Below are 20,113 nucleotides of genomic sequence, written 5' to 3'. Positions count from 1 at the left end.
TGCATACAACACAAGCACACATGAGCTCCATCCCAAGAGCCAATTGTTGTATCTAGCATTGAGTAGGCTCTTACCAATTACTTGTTGATTATGTTATCAGTTACTTGTTCTGTTATAGATGAGGAAACTGCAATCTGGGGAGATGGGAAGTAAGTTGGCCATTTTGGCTGTGGCGGAACATCCGCTAGCCTGAGAGCCAGGAGTGTATTGGCAGATGTTTAAACCTGGCTCTTTGGAAGAACAAGTGACAGCTGCGATTTGTATGATTTGTCGCATGGCTTGCTCTTCATGACACACTCTATCGTGGGTGTTTCCAAGCTGATGCGAATCTGCTGGAAAAGTCTCTGAAAACTAGCTCTGGGTTTTTGCAAGGCTGTCTATTCAAGCTGACTGAAGCAAGGCACAAACTAGAACACAGTTTCTTTCATGGCCCAAAGGATTTGCTCTCACCATTACTTTGTCCTGCTTCAGTTGAGGTCAGTCTACACCTGTACAAATGGGAGGGGAAAGGCATGCAAATGAACTCTGTTAAAAGAAGTTCGCATAGGCCACCCTGTTTAAAAACAGAAACCCAATCAGAAAGCATCCCTGTTTAAACCTTCTCAACAGCTTCCCCACGAAGATAACATCAAATCCATTTTCCTTGTCAAAGCTTACAAAGCCCATAGTGAAACTTCTCTACCATGCTCTATTCTGGGCTTTGAGGATACAAAGGTGAAGATGACACACTCAACCCCTTCTCTCAGAGTCTACAGTCCAATTAGTGAGGCTGCCAATAAATAAAACATCAACCATCAAGTTCAAAATGGCAGACTGAGGCTGTGAGCAGCAGAGGAAGTGCTAGCCGGGAGGATAACGAGGGGAGGATTTGGCGCTGGAGGAATAACAAGTTCTGTATAGTTGGGGGCAGTTGAATGGGGTTTCTGGATGCAGTCTTGTGTAATCCCAGAAGACAAACTCCATAGCTCTTTCAGTAACAGGTGAATTTCTTTCCCGGAAACCTCTTTTATCAGAATTGTGTATGTGTGTGTATGCATGTGTGCTTCTGGCTGTTCTGGAGGCCAGAAGAAGGCATCAGATCCTCTAGATCTGGAGCTGTAGGTCATTGTGAGCTGTCCAGCATGGGTGCTGGGGACTCAAGTAGGGTCCTCTGGAGAGTAAATGCCCTAACCGTTGAGCCATCTCTCCAGACCCCTAATAGCCACTTTAATACTACTTGGGTAGACAGGAGATCATCCGATTGCCGTTGGGTCTTATGTAGACGAATACACAGAAGCTCAGAGGAAAACAGTTTCTCAGCCAACAATAATCTATGGCCAGGTGCCATTTCGTGAGCCCACACTGTTCAGTGGAAGCCTAATGGGAACCCAAGAGAAAATGCACATATGCAATTTCAGTGTATCTACTAAGTACATTTATTTAAAAAGTAGGAAGAAAGTCAAATTCATTTCATAATATATATCCCTTGGCCCAGGAAGCTAAAAAAAAAAAAAGAAGAAGAAGAAGAAGAAGAAGAAGAAGAAGAAGAAGAAGAAGAAGAAGAAGAAGAAGAAGAAGAAGAAGAAGAAGAAAAGAAAGAACGAAAGAAAGAAATCTTGTGCAAATTTTGAAAATCCAGTGTCATTTGATTCACACCTAACATCTCAGGACTAGCCACACTTCAGTAGCCACATGAGACTATCTTATGTGTCACGGCATTCCAAACCTCTGTTTATCTGGGAGCCCAGCACTGTTCCCTACTCTCAGAGACCTGCCACAGCTTTAGGTTCCCACCCTTTAAGTATCCGCCCCGCCCCCTTGCCCGCCCTTTCAGGATCTCGGCGGAAGCCGCGGAGTCAACATGCGGCGCGCTTTACGGTCGCGCTTCCTTTTACGGCAGTGTGGCAGGCTCCGGCCTCGCGCTCTTTTATCCTATTGGTTCTGAGGCACTTTACGGCAGTGTGGCAGGAAAAGATATTGAGCGGCCCGTGGTTCGAGAGTGAGTGGAGGTAACCAGGATACCCTGTGCTGATTGGGTCTGGAACCATGGACGTGGGCGAACTTCTAAGCTACCAGGTAGGTGAAGTTGGCAGGCTTCGTCCCGCCGGGGTCGCAGGGCCAGAGTCCGGTCATCGCGCCTTCTCTGGCTCTCCGGCCCGCACTTCTCAGCTACCCTGGGGTTCTAGCCTGTCATTGCACTCACTCCCCGAAGCCCTCGTGGACCCTTTCGATTCCTTCCCTTTCTATTCCTGAGCCCTTTGATCTCCCTTTCCCACCCGGCAGCCAGGCTCCCTTCCGCTCGTCTTTGGTCTCGTTTCTACCGATTCATAGGGCTTGAGGCAGTAGTGAAGAGCACTTTTTCCCCCTCGGGGTTGAGCCTCAGTTCTCTACCAGCTGCTGGTGTAGCTTTGGATACAGTCTTTCCCTCGTCGCTGAGCCTCAGTTTGTCTATTTATTTAAATCTGTAAAATGGGTATGTGTGAAAGGTCATTTGAAAGCGCAGGAACCTGTGCCCATGTTCCCGCAATGGTTAAGATGTTTGGAAAACGGATCATGGATAGGTCGGCAAGAGACTTCTTGACCTCCTTGCTCAGGGTACTTGTGGTCAGTGGGTGTGCCAGAGGGAAGAAAGGTCTTGCCTGAGGTCGCTCAACAATTACAAGCACGATTAATTGAAGCTCAAGTGTCCAGGCTCCCAGCCCAAAGTTCCTGCCCTCTTTTGGCTGCCTGATGAGGCTCCTTGTGTCCAGCCTGGTTCACTGGTCTCAACGTGTTAGAACCCGTGAACTGTAATTAGTCTGAGTTAGGAAGTTCTGTAAGTAAATCACACTGGATTTTAAAGACGGTTTGAAAAGGGTAGTATTTTTATTTTTATTATTATTATTATTATTATTATTATTATTATTTGGTTTTTTCGAGACAGGGTTTCTCTGTGGTTTTGGAGCCTGTCCTGGAACTAGCTCTTGTAGACCAGGCTGGTCTCGAACTCACAGAGTTTATTTTATTTTTTTATTTTTTATTTTTTTGAGACAGGGTTTTTCTGTGTAACAGTCCTAAACACTCCTAGCTGTACTGGAACTCACTTTGTAGACTAGGCTGGTCTCGAACTCACAGAGATCCTCTAGCCTCTGCCTCCCAAGTTGCTGGGATTAAAGGCGTGTGCCAGCAGTGCTGGGCGAAAAAGGTAGTGTTTTTATATTGATTACTTGAGCCTTGATCATTGGTTATATTGATTGAATGATCCTATTTTGGGTAATGGGTGAAATAAAATACAATTTAAGCCAACCAACCGGTTTGTGTTGATTTTTAGAAGTGTAGCTACTAGCGATAGCTCTGCAATCAAGAGTAGGCAGTGACAAGCTGAGCCTGAGCTGGCTGTGCACGCCTTTAATCTCAGTGCCTCAGTGGGATCACTGTGAGTTTCAGGCCAGCCAGGGCTACATAGTGAGACTCCACTCCCCACAAAATAAGGCTTGGATTTAGAGCCCCTGGTTGCTTGCAATCTCTTTTTTCTTGCTAACTGATTGTTGTAACTTTGAAACAAAATACTTTATGGTACCTACCTCGTGGTCTGTTGGGAAACTGTTAAATTGTTAGAGCAGTGTTTGTTGCAGAGTAAAGTAATCCATAAATAGTAATATTGATGGTAATTTCCCTTAGCCCATATATAAAAGGTTGACCCCAGAGATGGAGACTCCAGACATAATGAGAAAGAATTTGTAAGTAACCAGGAGATGTGAGCCTTTTAAGATGTGTGTGTCTCTTAAAGACATTGTAGCATGGTGGTGGTGATGGTAGTGCATGCCTTTAATCCCAGCACGCACCTTTAATCCCAGCACACGCCTTTAATCCCAGCGCGTGCCTTTAATCCCAGCGTGCGCCTTTAATCCCAGCAGTAGGAAGTCAGGGACTGGTGGATCTCTTGAGTTTGAGGCCAGGCTGGTCCAAGAGTGAGTTCCAGGATAGCCAGGGCTGCACAGAGAAACCCTGTCTTATAAATCCTGCTCCTCCCATCCCCCCCAAAAAGACCGTGTAATTGATGATGGAACAAGAACAGTAGTAGGCAAGTTACTGATGAGTGCTTATTTGGGAGTTAGGAGCTGGCTAGTGCAGTCCATTGACTCAGATCTGGAGCAGTTCTGCCAGAAAAGGTCCATTCTACAGATACTTATTGAACACCTACTGTGTGCAAGGTACTTAGTCCACTGAGCATATGATGTGACAAACGAGACAAGGCTTTTACTTTTGTATGAAATGCAAACATGGTGGAGGTGTCATCAGAGAAGGTAAACAAGAAACTCAGATTGCTGCGTGTGTTGTGAAAGGAGAAGAGCAGAATCTGCAGGGAAAGTGTGACATGGTTTGGGGACAGCTAGGCACATGAAGATTGGACACGGAAAGTGTGGCCCACCTGCATCGAGCTCTTTCCTATGTGCAGAGTACTCACTGGGTTTCAAAGCTTTGTTGTGGAAAATGAAGTAGCTTAATTCTTTTTATTTTTTATTTTTTATTTTTCGAGACAGGGTTTCTCTGTAGCTTTGGTGTCTGTCCCGGAACTAGCTCTTGTAGACCAGGCTGACCTCGAACTCCCAGAGATCCGCCTGCCTCTGCCTCTGGAGTGCTGGGATTAAAGGCGTGTGCCACCACCGCCTGGCAGTAGCTTAATTCTTATGTAGATTACATTTGATAGATTGGATTAAGGAAAATAGGTTATTAAACTTCAATTTTTGTGCCTACTTCAAAATTTAAACTTACATGTAAAGTTTTTTTTGTGACTTTCCTCCTATTTCTCTTGGACAGCACTGTCATAAATAACTTGTTTCAGGGCCTCTGTAGACTGAGTGGTCAGGCAGGGAGTCCAGCAAACCAGCTTAAGTGCTCTGAAGGCTGAGAAGGAGCCAGTCTTGATAAGGCAGAATGTTGAAGGCAGGAGCTGCAGCTATGAGCACAGGCTCCAGGACCACTAGGTGAGCAGAGAGAAGAGCCATGTAGCTAGAACTTGGTGAGTGGACAGGACACCAGGAGGTGATGAAGCTGGAGATGTAGGCAGATGATGGCCTTTGTAGGACTTCTGTGGACCAGGAGAAGGCCTTTGTGTTTGGGAGGTGATGCAGATGTCTTCATTCAACCCAGTTGTTTTGAACAAGAACACTGATCTGATAGACAGACTTTGATGTAGGAGATGATGTATGCTGTGAATATGTTTTATTGCCATTGGTTAATAAAGAAGCTGCTTTCGACCAATGGCTTAACAGAATATAGCCAGGTTGGAAAAGATATATATATAGAGAGTAGGCAGAGCCAATGAAAAGCTTGCAGCTGCCTGCAGGAGACAGACACACCAGAACCTTGCTGGTAAGCCACAGCCATGTGACGATACACAGATTAATGGAGACGAGTTAGTTTAGGATGGAATAGCTAGCTAAAAAAATGCTTAAGCTACTGGCCAAACAGTATTGCAAATAATATAGATAGATTCTATGTGATTATTTTGAGTCAGGGCAGTCGGGAAACAAACTAGCGGCCTCTGACAATAAGACTTAACTGAAGTCATTGGCCAAGATGGTGACTGCCAGGCCAAGGCAGTGACTGACCTGTTACCAGGATCTTGGTCTTGTATTTGCGGCTCTGTTTCTTTCATCAGGGTCTACCTCCATCCCTATCTGAAAAGACGGCAGTGCCTAGAGTCCAGTTTATAATCAATCAAATACACCCAACCTCCTGTGGGAATTTTTTTTTTTTTTAACTTTTCAAAAGTCTTTATTGAACCAATTACATGTTAACTCCCAAAGCATTTCACATCTTTTGTTTTTTCAAGACAGGGTCTCTCTTTGTGGCCTTTACTGTCTCAGTGTGCGTCATGACTGTTGGCAGAACCTGGCTAAATCAGAAAGTTTTAGTAAAAGCTTCTACTTGCTTCCAGGGAAGTCCTCTTGTTTTTTTTTTTCAACAAACTGTAGATGAGATCATAAATGATGGCCCCTTCACTGGTTACATGACTCTAAAAAAATAAATTAGAGCCACCCAAGTTCAATGCTACAATTGCCCAGAGGTATATGTAATTCTCAGGCTATCCCATTTTACAAGAGCCAAGACATGTATGAATCTGACCCAATGCTCTATAGCAGACTGCATTGCCATGAGGCCAGCTTCCGTCTGCTCTTCCTCCTTTACGACCACCAAGACCAGCATCGAGATCCAATAGGAAAGGGAACTGGCGGGTATCCTGTGGGAATCTCGAGGACCAGATGAGCTTATGGAAGTGAAAGTGCTTTGAGGACGGTGATGTTCTGACACAAAATAATTATTTACCTGCATCCTCACCAAATCCGCGTAACAGCCCTATGAGGAATTTTCTCTCTTTTTCCTTCCTTTTTTTTCTTTTTCTTTTTTTTAGTCAGAGTCTTATGTAGATCAAGCTGTCCATCATGTAGTCATAGTCAGAGATGATCTTGAATTGCTGACCCTCCTGTCCACCTCCCAAATGCTGGGATTACAGGTGTGCACCACCACACCTGGTTTATGGTATGCTGTGAACAGAACCAAACAATGTTTGGCAAGCACTCTACCAACCAAACTATATCTCTAGCCTGGTAGGAAACCCCCCTCTCCCCTACAGGGTCTCACTATGTAACCTTGGCTGACTTGTAGGCCAGGCTGCCCTCAAACTTAGAAAGATCTGCCTGCTGCCTTTGCTTCCAGAGTGCTATGATTAAAGACTTGTATGATCATGCCCGGCACATAGAACTGTTTTAATCCCCATTTTACGGTGGAGAAAACTGAGACCTGACTGAAGGTACCTAGCCAGAGAATACACAAACAGTTCTGTTTCGTAGCTGGAGCTCCTGACTGCTCTGCTGGTCTGTCTGTCTGTCTGCCGGGTGCCAGAGGCAGAACTAAAGTGCTTCCAGGTCACCTGTCAGGTCTAATCCTCAGCACACCTCCAGATATAGATGCTGGGACTACTTCACGGGAAGGGAGACTGAAGCTAGGGAGGCAGGCGCCCTGGCTTTTAACCTCAAATCGCTGGGAAGCAACAGGAATGCCCGAGCACAGTTTCCATTTGGTTTTAGGCTTAAAAATCTTTTGAGTTGAAATCTTACGACTGTTGCTCATAGTCAACATTGTCAAAGCTGACTTCACCTGAGCACTGAGCTCCTGCGTGGGAACAGAAGGGAGTGAAATTGTCTTACTGGAACATTCCCAACTCTAGAGTTTGACTCAGTGTCCTGAGACTTGAGGTTCTAAGCATTCTAGTCAGATACCAGGTGATGTTAAAACTGTGGTCAGGGACTGTGCATGCAGGCCCCCGTCTAGAGTTCTGCATTCCTTTTAAGCTTTTCCCATCAAGCCAGCTCTCGGTTCTCATGGGCACTGGTTTGCAGAGTTCTCAGCTTAAATTCTGCTTCTTCCCTGCCACTCAAAATTGAGAGCAAATCACTTAATCTCTCTGGGCCTCAGTTTCCTTAGATATGTAATGAGGGGATTAAGTGTGACTCTTTGTGAGGTTCCTAGTAGCTTTAAAATGCTGTGATACTAATTATTTAGGCCAAGGGCTCCAGAGAGTAGATAAAAAAGCCTGGTGTAGCAAAACGAGTTGGGGCTGGAGACCTGGGAGTTTGGGGTTTTAATCCAGCCTTTGTCAGCACTTGTCTGGGTGGCTCAGGACAGGCCGCTTTCCCTCTTTGCATTGTTTCTCTTGTTGGTTATCAGATGAGGAGGTCAGGTTGTACAACTTCTGGTTCTTTCCATCCCTAAAACTCAGGGTCTAAGGTGAGCAGGAAAAAGTACCCTACTGTGACAGGAAATGTTTATTAAAACTTTAACATTTTTTGCATGCTTATTAAATTTCATATTTGGGGCAAGTCAGTGGGAAGATTGCAATTTTCTGCTGAGATTGGTTCTTCTTGTAATAGGCAGGAGAGCGCCTCGGTGTATGCCTTATACCCTTGACAGATGTTAACAATTCATTTGAGAAGACAGGAGAATTACAATGTGGACAGGAGGTGGTGGAAAAAGTCTTAAGGAGGAAACCAGTTATGTTTCCAATATGGAAATGTACTTTTTTGATGCCTTCAGGCTTAGACATCTCATCAAGAAGTGTGCCCAGCAGTTGCTCGGCTGAGAAGTTTCTGCCACATAGGCGCAGATCTGAACTCCAGGGCACGCTCATTAATACTCATTCCACAGATGTCTGGAAAAAAGTTCTTCGTCTGAAGTTTTGCAATAAAGAATTCACATTTAGTTCAGATTGGCTTGGTGGGAACGGCTGGCTTTGCACCACCAGAGGATTCTCTTTGAGGCAGATTGGGGTCAGGGACCCTAGGCTTGGGTGACATTGCAGATACCAGTCCTCCTGTTATAGGTGGTAATAGCACCATTTTCTTGGATTGGAAGGGCTTTTAGAAATCTCTAATTTTCTCCTCTCCAATTTCTTACTTTTGAAATAGATTTTAATGATAATAAACTGTCAGTATGAAAAAATTTGAGGAGAGAAAAACTATTACCCTAACCCAGTATTTTTTTTGTTTTCACAGTCCTACATCTTTTGCGTGACTGTAACTATTGTGTATGTACTGTTTCATGTTCCTTTTTAAATTAAGCATGTATTTTCTACATATCTTTTATATTACTCTTTAACATATGTGGGTTTTTCCCCTCAGTTATTTCTCCACAGTTGGATATTTAGGTAGCATCCAGGTGTTTGTTCGTGGAGGCAATATTGTAAGGAGCTTCTTTATTCGTGTGGCATTTCCCCCTTCCCACTTGTCATTCATAATTACTTTACGCTATTCCTGAGCTAAGGGTTGCATATGTTCAAATCACTGAGTCCTGATCCTGGGTCTTGAAGAATTAATGATGTGAGAAGTGAAGTGTGCATTTAAACACGTCACTGTGTGAATATAATTATCCCAGGACCAAAGTGCAGGGAATACAGGGAATACTCTGATAAACTCAGAGCCGGGCAGGATCGAAGGGTGTGGTCATTGAAAAAAAAAAAGGCAGTATTGGAATTCCATCCTTGGTGGAGAAGTTCTGTGGGTGACAGAAGAAGGTAGGAAGAGTCAGTTGCAAACTGTTAGGAGCAAACTTGTGCACTGGATGTTCAGGGAGTTGGGGAGTGGCCAGAGACAATGGGGTCCTGTCAGCTGCAGAGACTACCCAGCACTTACCAGTGCTCACGTGGAGCCGCTCCCTCGGGCAGCGCTGGGCTCTGAAGTTCCCCTGCAGTCTTGATAGTGCTGCTTGTCATGGTTTACATTCCTGCTGTCTATCTAGTGGCACGGAAAGTGCTTGTTTAAGGTTACGTGAATAAGGAGATTTTTCTTGTGCACGTTTGTCATTTGTACTTCTTGCTACCTGCTTTTTCCCTTTAAGATAGGAATTGGAGTTTGTGATTGAGCCTTTTTGGTTGGTTGTTGTTGTTGTATGTGTAAGATACATTATCGGCAGCCTGAACACTTGTGTTCAAAATGCATCTTTCATTTTTGTGGCAGCCTCGTCTTATGTTCTAACCCTGAGAATGTATTCTGATCATACTGAAAGAGGCTTCTTTTTGCATGACAGCTTCATGCTTTCCCAAGTTTATTTTGTTAGCAAGGTGCCTATAAATAACAGGTAAAGAGCTAGTTTCATTGATGTTCCCATTTATTTTATCTCTTGATGTCCCCCCCCCCTTTAAGTTCATTTCTTCCCACCATAACTTCCTCATCTGTCTTTCTCCCAGCTCATTCTTCTCCCAGGTTATACAGTATGGTCTTATGCCTCTGTAAACTCAGGGGACGGAGCCAGCATCTAGCAGCGTGTCTTGCCCATCCTCAGTGTCAAGTGATGGTTGTTCAGGAATGGAATATGTATCAGTGCTCTTATTGCTGAGATCAAATCCCTGGCAAGAAGCAGCTCACAGTGGAAAGGCTTGTTCTGGCTCTCAGTTTTAGGGATATAATCTGTATTAGTTGCGTTTCTGCTGCTGTGATTGGATACCCTGACTAAAAGCAACTTAGGGAAGAAATGGCTTATTTGGGCTCACAGTTTCAGAGGGATGGAGTCCTTCATGGTGGGGAGGGAGGAATGGCAGGAGGAGCCTGAGATTGTCTGGCAGTCAGGAAGCAGAGAAATCGAACAGGAAGTGAGGTCAGGCTATAAGCCCTCAATGTCCATCCTCAGTGATGTACTTCCTCCAGCAAGACTCTTCCTTCTAAAGATTTCCTAACCTTTTCAAACAGCAGTACCAGCTGGGGATCCCCTGTCATTCCATTTGGGGAAGGCATGGCAGCAGGAATGTGAGGTGTGAGGTAGCTGGTCACATTGCACCCACAGTCAGGAAGTGGAGAGATGAATGCTGGTGCTTAGCTTGAATTTTCTTTTTCACCCAGTTCTGGACCCCAGCCAGTGGAGTGGTCCTGCTCATATTCTGGTTACATCTTCCCTCCAGGTTAAAACTGGAGTTTTGGGAAACTCCCTCATAGACACACACCTGGAGGTGGGTTTCCGTGTTGTGTCTAAAGATTTATTTATTTGTATTTTACATGTATGAGTGTTTTGTGTGCATGTATGTATATTTTATGATATCAGAGACCTGAAGAAGGCATTAGATTGCCTGGAACCTGGACTTACAGGTGGCTGTGAACTGCCAAGTGGGTGCTGGAAACTGAACCCCAGTCCTCTGGAAGAGCAAGTGCCAGGCCATCTTTCTCACCCCTCCCGAGGGACTAGTGGCGTTGTCAGTGGAGATTCATCATCCTGGACCCAAGGACCCAGCACCGCCTTTAAGTGCGTTGCGGACTTGCCTCCTGTTGGAAGCTCAGGCTCTACTGCCTGCGTGCTGGCAGGCATGTGTACCCTTGTTTTCACCTTTGATGCATACTTGCTACTTCACCTTCTGAATAGTTTTGTTTTTAATTAGTTATTTTGTGTATGGCTGTTTTCCCTTCATGTATGTCTGTGCAGCCTGCAGATGCAGTGCCCCTGGTGGCCAGAAGAGGACGTCAGAATCCCTAGGACTCGAATTATAGACAGTTGTGAGCCTCCATGTGGGTGCTGGGAATTAGATCCGTCTGAAGAACAGCAGTCTTCTTAACCACTGACCCATCTCTCCAGTCCCTAATTTACCTCTTAAAAATTAAAAAAAAAGTGTGTGTGTACACTAGTGACTGAAATGTCAGACTTAATTCAGGTGCTGCCAGCTCTCACTGATGTTCCATTTTTTAGTCTAGTATTCTATGTAGGCTTCTGCGTTTCATTTAATTGTCATAGTTTTTTAGGTTTTTGTGTCAGAATTTGAAGAGTACTGGTTTTATTTTAATTAATTAATTTGGGTTTCTCTGTGCAGCCCTGGCTGTCCTGGAACTCGCTCTGTAGACCAGGCTGGCCTCAAACTCAGCGATTCACCTGCCTCTGCCTCCTGGGTGCTGGGAATAAAGGGGTGCACCACCACTGCCCCGAGAGCCACATTGTTGAAGAATGCATGTGCCCTTTTCTGCCAGCGCTTTCTTGGGTCTCACTGTTCTGACTTGATGTTTACTGGAGCGTGACTGCAGCCCTGCCCCTGTCCTTTCAGAAGAGGTTGCCCATTCCTCCCGTTCTGCTCCTTGATGTAGCTACCTGTCAGCCCAGGAGTCCTGATTGACATTTCTTGTGTCTGCTGAGCTCTGGCCAGATGTTCGGCTATCACACAATTCTCTGCTTCCTCCTCTGCCCTCCCATGCCCAACTTTACATTTTAGTCAGGGCTGCCAACTGTTCAGCTGACTTGAAAGAAGCCTTGGGGCTCTTTCTCAAAGATGAAAGGGCTGGGAGATGAAAGATTCTTTCCCCTTGGACCATGCAAGCTTGTGAGCCAATTCCCTTCAGTAACCAATAAGGCAGAAGCCCGTGTGAGCGACTGACTCACAGTCTGGGTAGGAAGAAGCCCTGTCACAGTTACAGCCGGAGGAGTTTGCGCTCTAACGGGAGCTCCAGAGGTTTGAGATCCCAGCATTGAGTGTCAGCGCCGTCTGCCACACAGGTGACTTCCTAGGCAGGCTTGCTTTGGTCACATGGTGCTGTTGTCATGGTAGCTGAGGGTCCATTTCTTTTGTGTGCTGACGGAGAATGCTCTTCTCTAGACATAGAGGTCATATAGCGATGGACCTAGGCCCCCCTAATTTGGGAATACCTGTTGAGGTAGGTCATATTGAATAGCCTCATTAATTTTGGGGATGAAATTGGGGAACACAGTGTCCCTCTGAGCTCATAGGTGTCACTGTTTCAGTTGGAGGAGTGAATGTATAAGGCTGAACACAATAGAGAAGTTTTCCTATATAAAAATGACTGCATCAGAGAATGCGATGGTTCAGAATAGCTTGTCAGCACTGTGGGAGGAAAGCATTTGAAGCCTGAGAAGTACCTTTAATGTTTCGCATGGCAGATGAATGCAGACTGTGGGTCAGATGGCTGCATTTGAACCCCAGTCCTGCTGAGTGCTAGCTGTGTGACCTTGGGCCAGTTAATTAACCTGTAAGCCTTGGTTTCTATCTTTCAAATGGAGATCATCTAACAATATCTGTCTCTAGTTCACCATCTTTAGAAATAGTCTCATGCTACGATTATTTTATATATATATTTATATCCCAGGTCTCACCACTAGCCCTGACTGGTTTGGGACTTTCTATGTAGATCAGGCTGGCCTAGAAGTCAGAGATCCCCTGCCTCTGCTTACTGAGTGCTGGGATTAAAGGCATGTGCTACCATGTCTGGCTATCATCTATATATTTTGGAAAATACAGGATTAAATGAGGCAGTGTGGGCGGTATAGTTCCCAGCAAATAGTAGCTGTTGATTTTTATTATTGATATTCCAAACAAACATGCTACGGGAAAACAAAAGTTTGTCTTGAATTTTGCAGAGCTGCCTCAGTGTTCCCAAGATCTTTGGTCCCTTGGAGATTAAAGTTTAGAATTAAATAAAGCAAAATGAGAGCAGTTTGTCACCCACACATGCCACAGTGTAGCGTATTCTCAGTAGACTAGAGCACAGTCCTAGTCTACCACAGTTAGAAGTCACTGATAGCAAGAATTATGCCTCCAGCATGGCCATTTGTTCCCCAGGTCTCCTTCAAGGCACTGAGAAACCACAGTTTCTGCTTAGCAGGTAGAGGAATCTCACTTACAAATCGCCTTTCCCCCCACCGCAGTGGTCCTGAGCCAAGTGGGTGGTTTTGCTCTGAGTCTGTAGCTGTCTCCAGCTGGAATTAGATGGAGCCTGGAGTTTGAGACTTCTTTTGCCTTCTCCCGAATCAGCCATTGGCTCTGTAGTCTTTTCCTCTGAATTGTTAAAAACCATTTTCTTTTCCAGAGTTCCAGACTGCCTCCTTTGAAGGTATAAACCTTAGGATCTCAGCATCCTTGTAGCTTGACAAATAAAACTGGTTAACCTTGTCCTAAGGCTGGTGAATAGGCTAGGGAGACTTTCATTTTTGTTTTTTGGTTTGTATATGGCTGGGTGTAGGTGCTTGTGCTTTTGTGTATGTGTGTGGTGTGTGTGTGCACATGCATGCGTACATGTGTGTTGAAGCACAGGAGTCAGTGTTGGGAGCACAGGTGTCAGTGTTGGGGGAGCACAGAGTCAGTATTGGGGAGCACAGGAGTCAGTGTTGGGAGCGCAGGAATCAATGTTGGGGGCAACAGAAGCCAATGTTGGGAGCATAGGAGTCAGTGTTGGGGAGCACAGGAGCCAGTGCTGGGGGAGCACAGGAGTCAGTGTTGGGGAGCACAGGAGTCAGTGGTGGGGAGCACAGGAGTCAGTGTTGGGAGCACAGGAGTCAGTGTTGGGAACACAGGAGTCAGTGTTGGGGAGCACAAGAGTCAGTGTTGGGGAGCACAAGAGTCAGTGTTGGGGAGCACAGGAGTCTGTGCTGGGGGAGCACAGGAGTCAGTGTTGAGTGTTTTCTTTAGTCACTCTCTTACTTTTTGAGATAAGGTCTCAAATGAAGCTTGCTGATATGGCCAATTGGCTGAGCAGTGAGCTCCAGGAATCTAACAGTGTCTACCTCCCCAGTGTTGACATTGTAGGAATGGGCCGCTGTGCCTGGAACTCAGGCCTTTATGTTTTTGTGGCAAGCACTTTACTGATCAACCCATCACCTCAAACTCTTGTTTTTTATTTTGTTTTTTGTTTTTTTAGATAGAATCTGGCTATGTAGCTCAAGTTGGCTGGATACTCATGATCCTCCTGCTTCAGCCTCCCAAATGCTAGGATTGCAGGTGTTGCTGCCATATCCAGCAAAGTATTAGCCTTGTGTAAGGACATGCACTTCTCTATAGCCTTACAATGTACAGAGTCACTAGCTGCCCCAAGAAGGACCTGAAACTGAGCAAAGCACCTTGCATTCTAAGAGTAGGTAGGATTGATTATCGAACAAGTTGCAGGATGTCACTCACATGCTTATTGTGCTTATGCCCAGAGAGGTGATTGGAGTTCTTCCCAGTAGGGATTTTCATTCCACTTAAACTAACCATCCCTTCATATCAGTTCTCTGGGATTTACCGTTGGAAGTGTTCTGGGATATAGGATGTACCATTTGAAGTGTTCTGGGATGTAGGATGTACCGTTCAAAGTGCTCTGGTATGTAGGATGTACCGTTGGAAGTACTCTGGGATGTAGGATGTACCATCAGAAGTGTTCTGGGATGTAGGATGTACCGTTGGAAGTGCTCTGGGATGTAGGATGTACCGTCGGAAGTGCTCTGGATGTAGGATGTACCGTTCAAAGTGCTCTGGGATGTAGGATGTACTGTCGGAAGTGCTCTGGATGTAGGATGTACCGTCGGAAGTGCTCTGGGATGTAGGATGTACTGTTGGAAGTACTCTCGGATGTACCTTCGGAAGTGCTCTGGTATGTAGGATGTACCGTCGGAAGTGCTCTGGGATGTAGGATGTACCATCGGAAGTGCTCTGGGATGTAGGATGCACCGTTGGAAGTGCTCTGGGATGTAGGATGCACCGTTGGAAGTGCTCTGGGATGTACCAGGCTGCTCTGCTTCTTTGCAGCTCTGGGTTTACTAGTTTCTCTGCACATGGAGCTTCAGTGGAATCTCATATTAATGATGAAAGAAACTTTTGAGCATTTTGAGGTCACATAATGACTCAGTTAGCTGAAACAGGGTGCAACTGTTGGTCAGGGGAAAATAAACCTACCAAGGATCCAGCAGAATACTGGATTTAGCGATAAAAGAGGGCAAGAAGCGACATTACTATTGATTGGTTGGGGTGGCTGCTGAAAGAAGCCCGTAATGAGGTTTAGAAGGTGGAGCAGGTTGTATTGAATTGTCCTGACTCCCACTTGCCTGCTGTCTTTGGAGAATGTGCTGCAGGTTCTCTAGGTTTCAGAGGCCTTAAGTGAGATGAGAGTTCTGAGGGAGGGGCCCAGAGGCTCTCTTTGAATCCTCTCTTCTTACTTGTGAGGAGGCTGGAGCCCTGGCGGGAAAGTACCTTGCCTCAGGACCCAACTACTGGCTGACAGGATGGGGTCGGAGCAGAGCTTTGTCCATGATCATGCCTCCTGTCCTTTCCCATCATTTTAATAGAGATCTTTCTAAACACAAACAAGCGTATATGTTCTCACCTTTTCCAGTAGGCTGCACTGTGCACTGAGGGCCATCGTTATGTGTGAATGCCAACTGTGCATGCAGGTTTTCTGCTGGCCTGTGCAGAGCTTTGACTGCTGTATGGTGGCATGGAGGGGGTTTGGGATCTTGTGCCCATTTTTCATAGTTGTTCACTCTGCTCCTTGAGCTGCTGTCACTCCTTAGTGTTAGTGTGTAATGATTTCTATCTAACCTCTGAGGCCTTTTGCTGCTTTCTTTTAATGATGTCACCGAAAGCTGTGGTTGTTAGATGAAATTTATTATTCTTGGTAGAACGCTTCTATAAGACATTGGGGTCTGTAAGATTCTAGAAATTATTCATGACTAGTTTTTGTTTCTTTAGGGTACTTTCTTTTTGCCCGCCACTGACATTTTGGGCACTACAGAAAGTCTGATCAATAGGGCTTCCTCTGACTGCTTCTTGCCTTTTTGGAGGAGTTGTATTCATTTAGTTCTTCAACTGTTGTGGTTATCTTTTCTTTAAAGTTATTATTAAAAAAAAAAAAAGCTGGGCAGTGGTGGCGCACGCCTTTCTTTAATCCCAGCACTCGGGAGGCAGAGGCAGGCGGGTCTCTGTGAGTTCGAGACCAGCCTGGTCTACAAGAGCTAGTTCCAGGACAGGCTCCAAAGCCACAGAGAAACCCTGTCTTGAAAAAACCAAAATAAATAAATAAATAAATACATAAAAATAAAGTTATTATTATGAGTGTTTTGTGTACACCTATGTCTGTACACTACATGTGTGTCTGGTGTTGCTGGAGGTCAGCAGAGGGCATCAGATCCTCTAGAATTGGAGTCTTGGATAGTTTTGAGCTGCTGTGTGACTGCGGGGACTGAACCCAGGTCCTCCGTGGTGCTCTTAACCTCTGAGCCTTTCAGTCAGTGTACACATCCAGCGTCACACACCCAGAACCCTGTGCCACCTGGATGGAAGCAGACGTCAGAGCCCCAGAATGCCTGTTTCCGGCCTGTCTGTGCCTTTCTTTTTTTTTTTTTTTTTGGTTTTTCGAGACAGGGTTTCTCTGTGGCTTTGGAGCCTGTCCTGGAACTAGCTTTTGTAGACCAGGCTGGTCTCGAACTCACAGAGATCCGCCTGCCTCTGCCTCCCGAGTGCTGGGATTAAAGGCGTGCGCCACCACCGCCCGGCCTGTCTGTGCCTTTCTTATACTTGTGGCTCTCTGGCATCCCTCCCCTCCTCTTTGCACTCCTGTGTACATAACATCTTTTTCAGATGTGGTCTGCACACGCGCTGTTTGTCTCTCAGCATCAAGAGCTATGTATGAATGGACCTGGGCCTCCTCAGATGTTATATTCTTCTCTGTCTGGACCTTCAAGATTCATGTTTTGGCCATAGCCCATTGGTGGTCACCATGTCCAGCCCACCTTCCGTGAGAAACTGGTTTGGGTAAATCCCACAGGAAGCCTGCAGTTCTTCTAGTTCTTAGGCAGTCTGCAAGATCTCCATCTTGACTGTGTCTTCCTTTGTTATTGTTTCCTAGTCACTGACTAGGGCTTGGCAAGGAGAGAGGGTGTTGTTTACTGTTGTTTCCAGGGCACCTTGGCATATGCTTAGAGTCAGGCTGTGAGCCAATCCAGATTTTCAGGGGTTAGTAAATTTTATGTGGATTAGTGGTCCATATTGAGCCTTTGTTGTTTAATTATCCTACACATTTATTAAATGCCAACTACGTGTAAAGTATTACACTAGATGCTGGTCAAAGCCCCTGCCTGTGCGTTGCTTTCATCCAGGGAGGCGAGACCGACGCGAAGTCAGAAGTAAGTAAGAGAATGCAAACGGATGTACTGGAAGGAAGACGATCCAGATGTGTTGTAAAGAGAAAATATGACCAATGTAACTGTAGCAGTGACTGTTATTTACTTGAGAAGGTTCTAGAGGCCTCTTGAGGAGATGGCATTTCAGTTGAGAACTAACTCCATGGAGAATTGCGTGAGTAGCTGTGTAGGCTGAGGGAGCAACTGACACAGAGGCCCCAAGGAGGGAGCAGGCCCGTCTCATTTGGTGCGTGAGATGAGGACTGAGGTCAGCCTGGAGGAGGAGAGAAACCCAACGCTGTGATTTTTCTTCTCAGTGGAGTGGGAAGTCATTAGGGCTCTTGAGCTGAGGAGCGACATAGTCTGGTTTGGTCACGAGGCCATGGAAGGTCAGTCTGGCCAGCATGGCTGTCGATGGAGTACAGAATCCAGTTTCGTGGTGAGGCCACAGCTGATGCCGCGTTCTCCTTGGACAATTGCTTTCCTGCCTCTGTTGTTCCCGGCACATTTCATCTGTGTGGTGACCTAATCAAGAAGCAGCTCTCTCCTAGTGCCAAGGTTGGCACCGAGAGTCTGGGCAGAAGGTCTTTTATTGAGGTGTCCCTTGGCCTGAGAGAATGAAGAAAGCATTCCTGGCGCGCCCCAGGACCGTCCAGCTGACCCACAGCACCTGTGCTTTGCGGGAAGCATTGGAACTGTGAACCCCACGCTCCTGCAGAACAGCTGCAGATGGCTGGGGCCGCTGATTAAATGTCGCTGCTGATCTGCCCAGATCTGCTGTCATCCCCTCCAAGCCCGCTTTCATGCTGCAGCGGGTAATTAGGGGCACGGCCATTTCTAGGACTCCCAGCACATCATTTGCAGCTGGCTTAGGAGGAACATTTCAGTTTCTGCCAGCTGTATAAGTGACTGCAGTGAGCAGTGTCCACACCTGGCTACTACTTGTTTTCAAGATTTACAAAAAAAAAAAAATCAACTTAAAAGGACCCATTCCTAACGAAAGGGAATAATTGCCTGCCTCTGCTGCCTTCGCTGTTCCCTATGGGAACTCCGCCATTAGACACGTCAGGGTTGCTTGGCAGGGACTTTTCCCCCTGAGTTAGCACAGCGATCTGAATGGGCAGAGATAATGCAAATTAGCGAGGATGTAAGCCTATCTGCAGAGGAGCATATTTCCTTCTGACCAGAGGTGCTGTTGCAGGGGCGCCACCCTGATTCTCCATGCTTCTCAGTCCTGATGAGAAGTGAGAACTGCTTCAGCACCACTTGAGGCGGACAGCTCCACAAGGCAGCGGAGTTTGAGAGGGCCTCAAGCTGCTCGGCTTGCCTGGTGAAGTTCCGGGTCTTACCTTGCCAGCTTCTCACCGGGCCTCTCTGCCTCCCCCAGCATAATGAACTGGAGAGCCACAATTCATGGTTCATCTACGTTTTTCTTCTGTTAGATTTCTTCCATCCTCTCAGATCTGGCAAGGACACAGAAGGCTCAGAGGGGAAGGAGAGATGGCATCTGCCTCTGGCTGACATGACTTGTGCCATGGTCGCATGGGGATTCCATAATGAAGATTGCAAATCACTTTCCATCCTCTTGGAGCCTGCCCCATAATTAGAAGATTAAACATTTTGTTTAAATTAGTAATTTTCCCCTCCCTCCTCCGAGGGCTTGGAGCCACCCTTCCAGCAGTGCGAAGACGGGTTCGCTGCCTAGCACTGGGCTTTGTGTTGTAGCAATGATTGTCAGCAGAAGGTTGAGGAAGTCTTATTTTAATTAAAAAGGCAATTTTCCCCCCTTGCTTCACCTTGTGTGGAGCAGAGGCCCTTCTCCCCATGTGAACTTCGTGATGGCTGAGTGCGGTGAATGTGATTCTTTTCAGGAGTGTGACCTTGAGCTGGGTAACATGGCCAGCGGATGTGCAGCTGGGCCTGAGGTCTACCTCTGCAGCAGTGGCAGCTTGCCCTTCAGTTGGCAGCTTGCCTTTGTGTTTATGGTAGAAGAGGGTCACTTACAGGGATGATGACAAGCAGCTCAAAGAGCAGCACAGATGTCACCAGCCCAAAAACCAAACAGAGGCCTGTGACTTGATGTTGAGGCCCACTGAGAGCCAGGCTCTGGGCTGTTTGGTGGGTCCATGCCGGCTCCTCTCTACTTGCAGATGAGGAAGGGAGGCTCACAGACCTTCTGCATGAGACACCCAGCGAGTAGATGGTCGAATTCTTCCCAGAAGAAGTTCCCATGAATAAAGGCAGCTTACAATGAAGACTTGTATAGAATGGAGAGACACAGGCCCACTACTTGGCCTTGTACTCACTTCCTTTCTGGCACAGGTTTCATTTTTTGCAGAGGAATCGCCTGTTTATGTATAAATGCCCTTCACAGTGCCTTGAATCCCTCAAGGACTGTGGCCAGATCAGAGCCAGTCATAGGATTAACTGCTCAGTGGATGCCCTTGACTAAGGGGTGGGAGGGTGGGCGAATGAAGTGGCCATCCAGAATTAGTGACTAAATTGGGGTGTCTCTTATGCATCTTTCTCATCATGGCTTACCATTTTTCCAGTTCTCCTGCCTCGGTCTCCTTACTGCTGGGATTATAAGTGTGAGGTACTATAGGGGACGTGTGTATAGATATGTGTGCCCATGTAGAGGCCAGAGAAAGACATTGGGTATCCTGTCCAGTCACTCCCTTTTACTCCTTTGAGACGGTGTCTCCCACTGAATATGGAGCTAGGCAGGTGGTCAGCA

General features: G+C 46.2%; 1 protein-coding gene and 1 non-coding gene across 2 annotated transcripts in view; one reads left to right on the top strand and one right to left on the bottom strand.

Moving 5' to 3' along the window:
• The first annotated feature begins 1,944 nt into the window (after nt 1-1,944).
• Nucleotides 1,945-20,113, top strand: part of Ctnnbl1 (catenin beta like 1) — a 159,427-nt gene continuing 141,258 nt past the window's right edge. Inside the window, exon 1 of the mRNA XM_057780723.1 lies at nt 1,945-2,055. Within this exon, the coding sequence (XP_057636706.1) occupies nt 2,026-2,055 (30 nt within the window). The 5' untranslated portion in view covers nt 1,945-2,025. The remainder of the gene's footprint in view (nt 2,056-20,113) is intronic.
• On the bottom strand, nt 6,074-6,202 carry LOC130882173 (small nucleolar RNA SNORA61). The gene has a single exon (XR_009057802.1). It is a non-coding gene; the product is annotated as a small nucleolar RNA SNORA61 (small nucleolar RNA).

Source organism: Chionomys nivalis, chromosome 9 (assembly GCF_950005125.1).
Source record: "Chionomys nivalis chromosome 9, mChiNiv1.1, whole genome shotgun sequence".
In the NCBI taxonomy this organism is placed as follows: domain Eukaryota; kingdom Metazoa; phylum Chordata; class Mammalia; order Rodentia; family Cricetidae; genus Chionomys; species Chionomys nivalis.
Note: the sequence above shows the minus strand (reverse complement) of the source record. Positions and strands in the feature narration are given on the sequence as shown.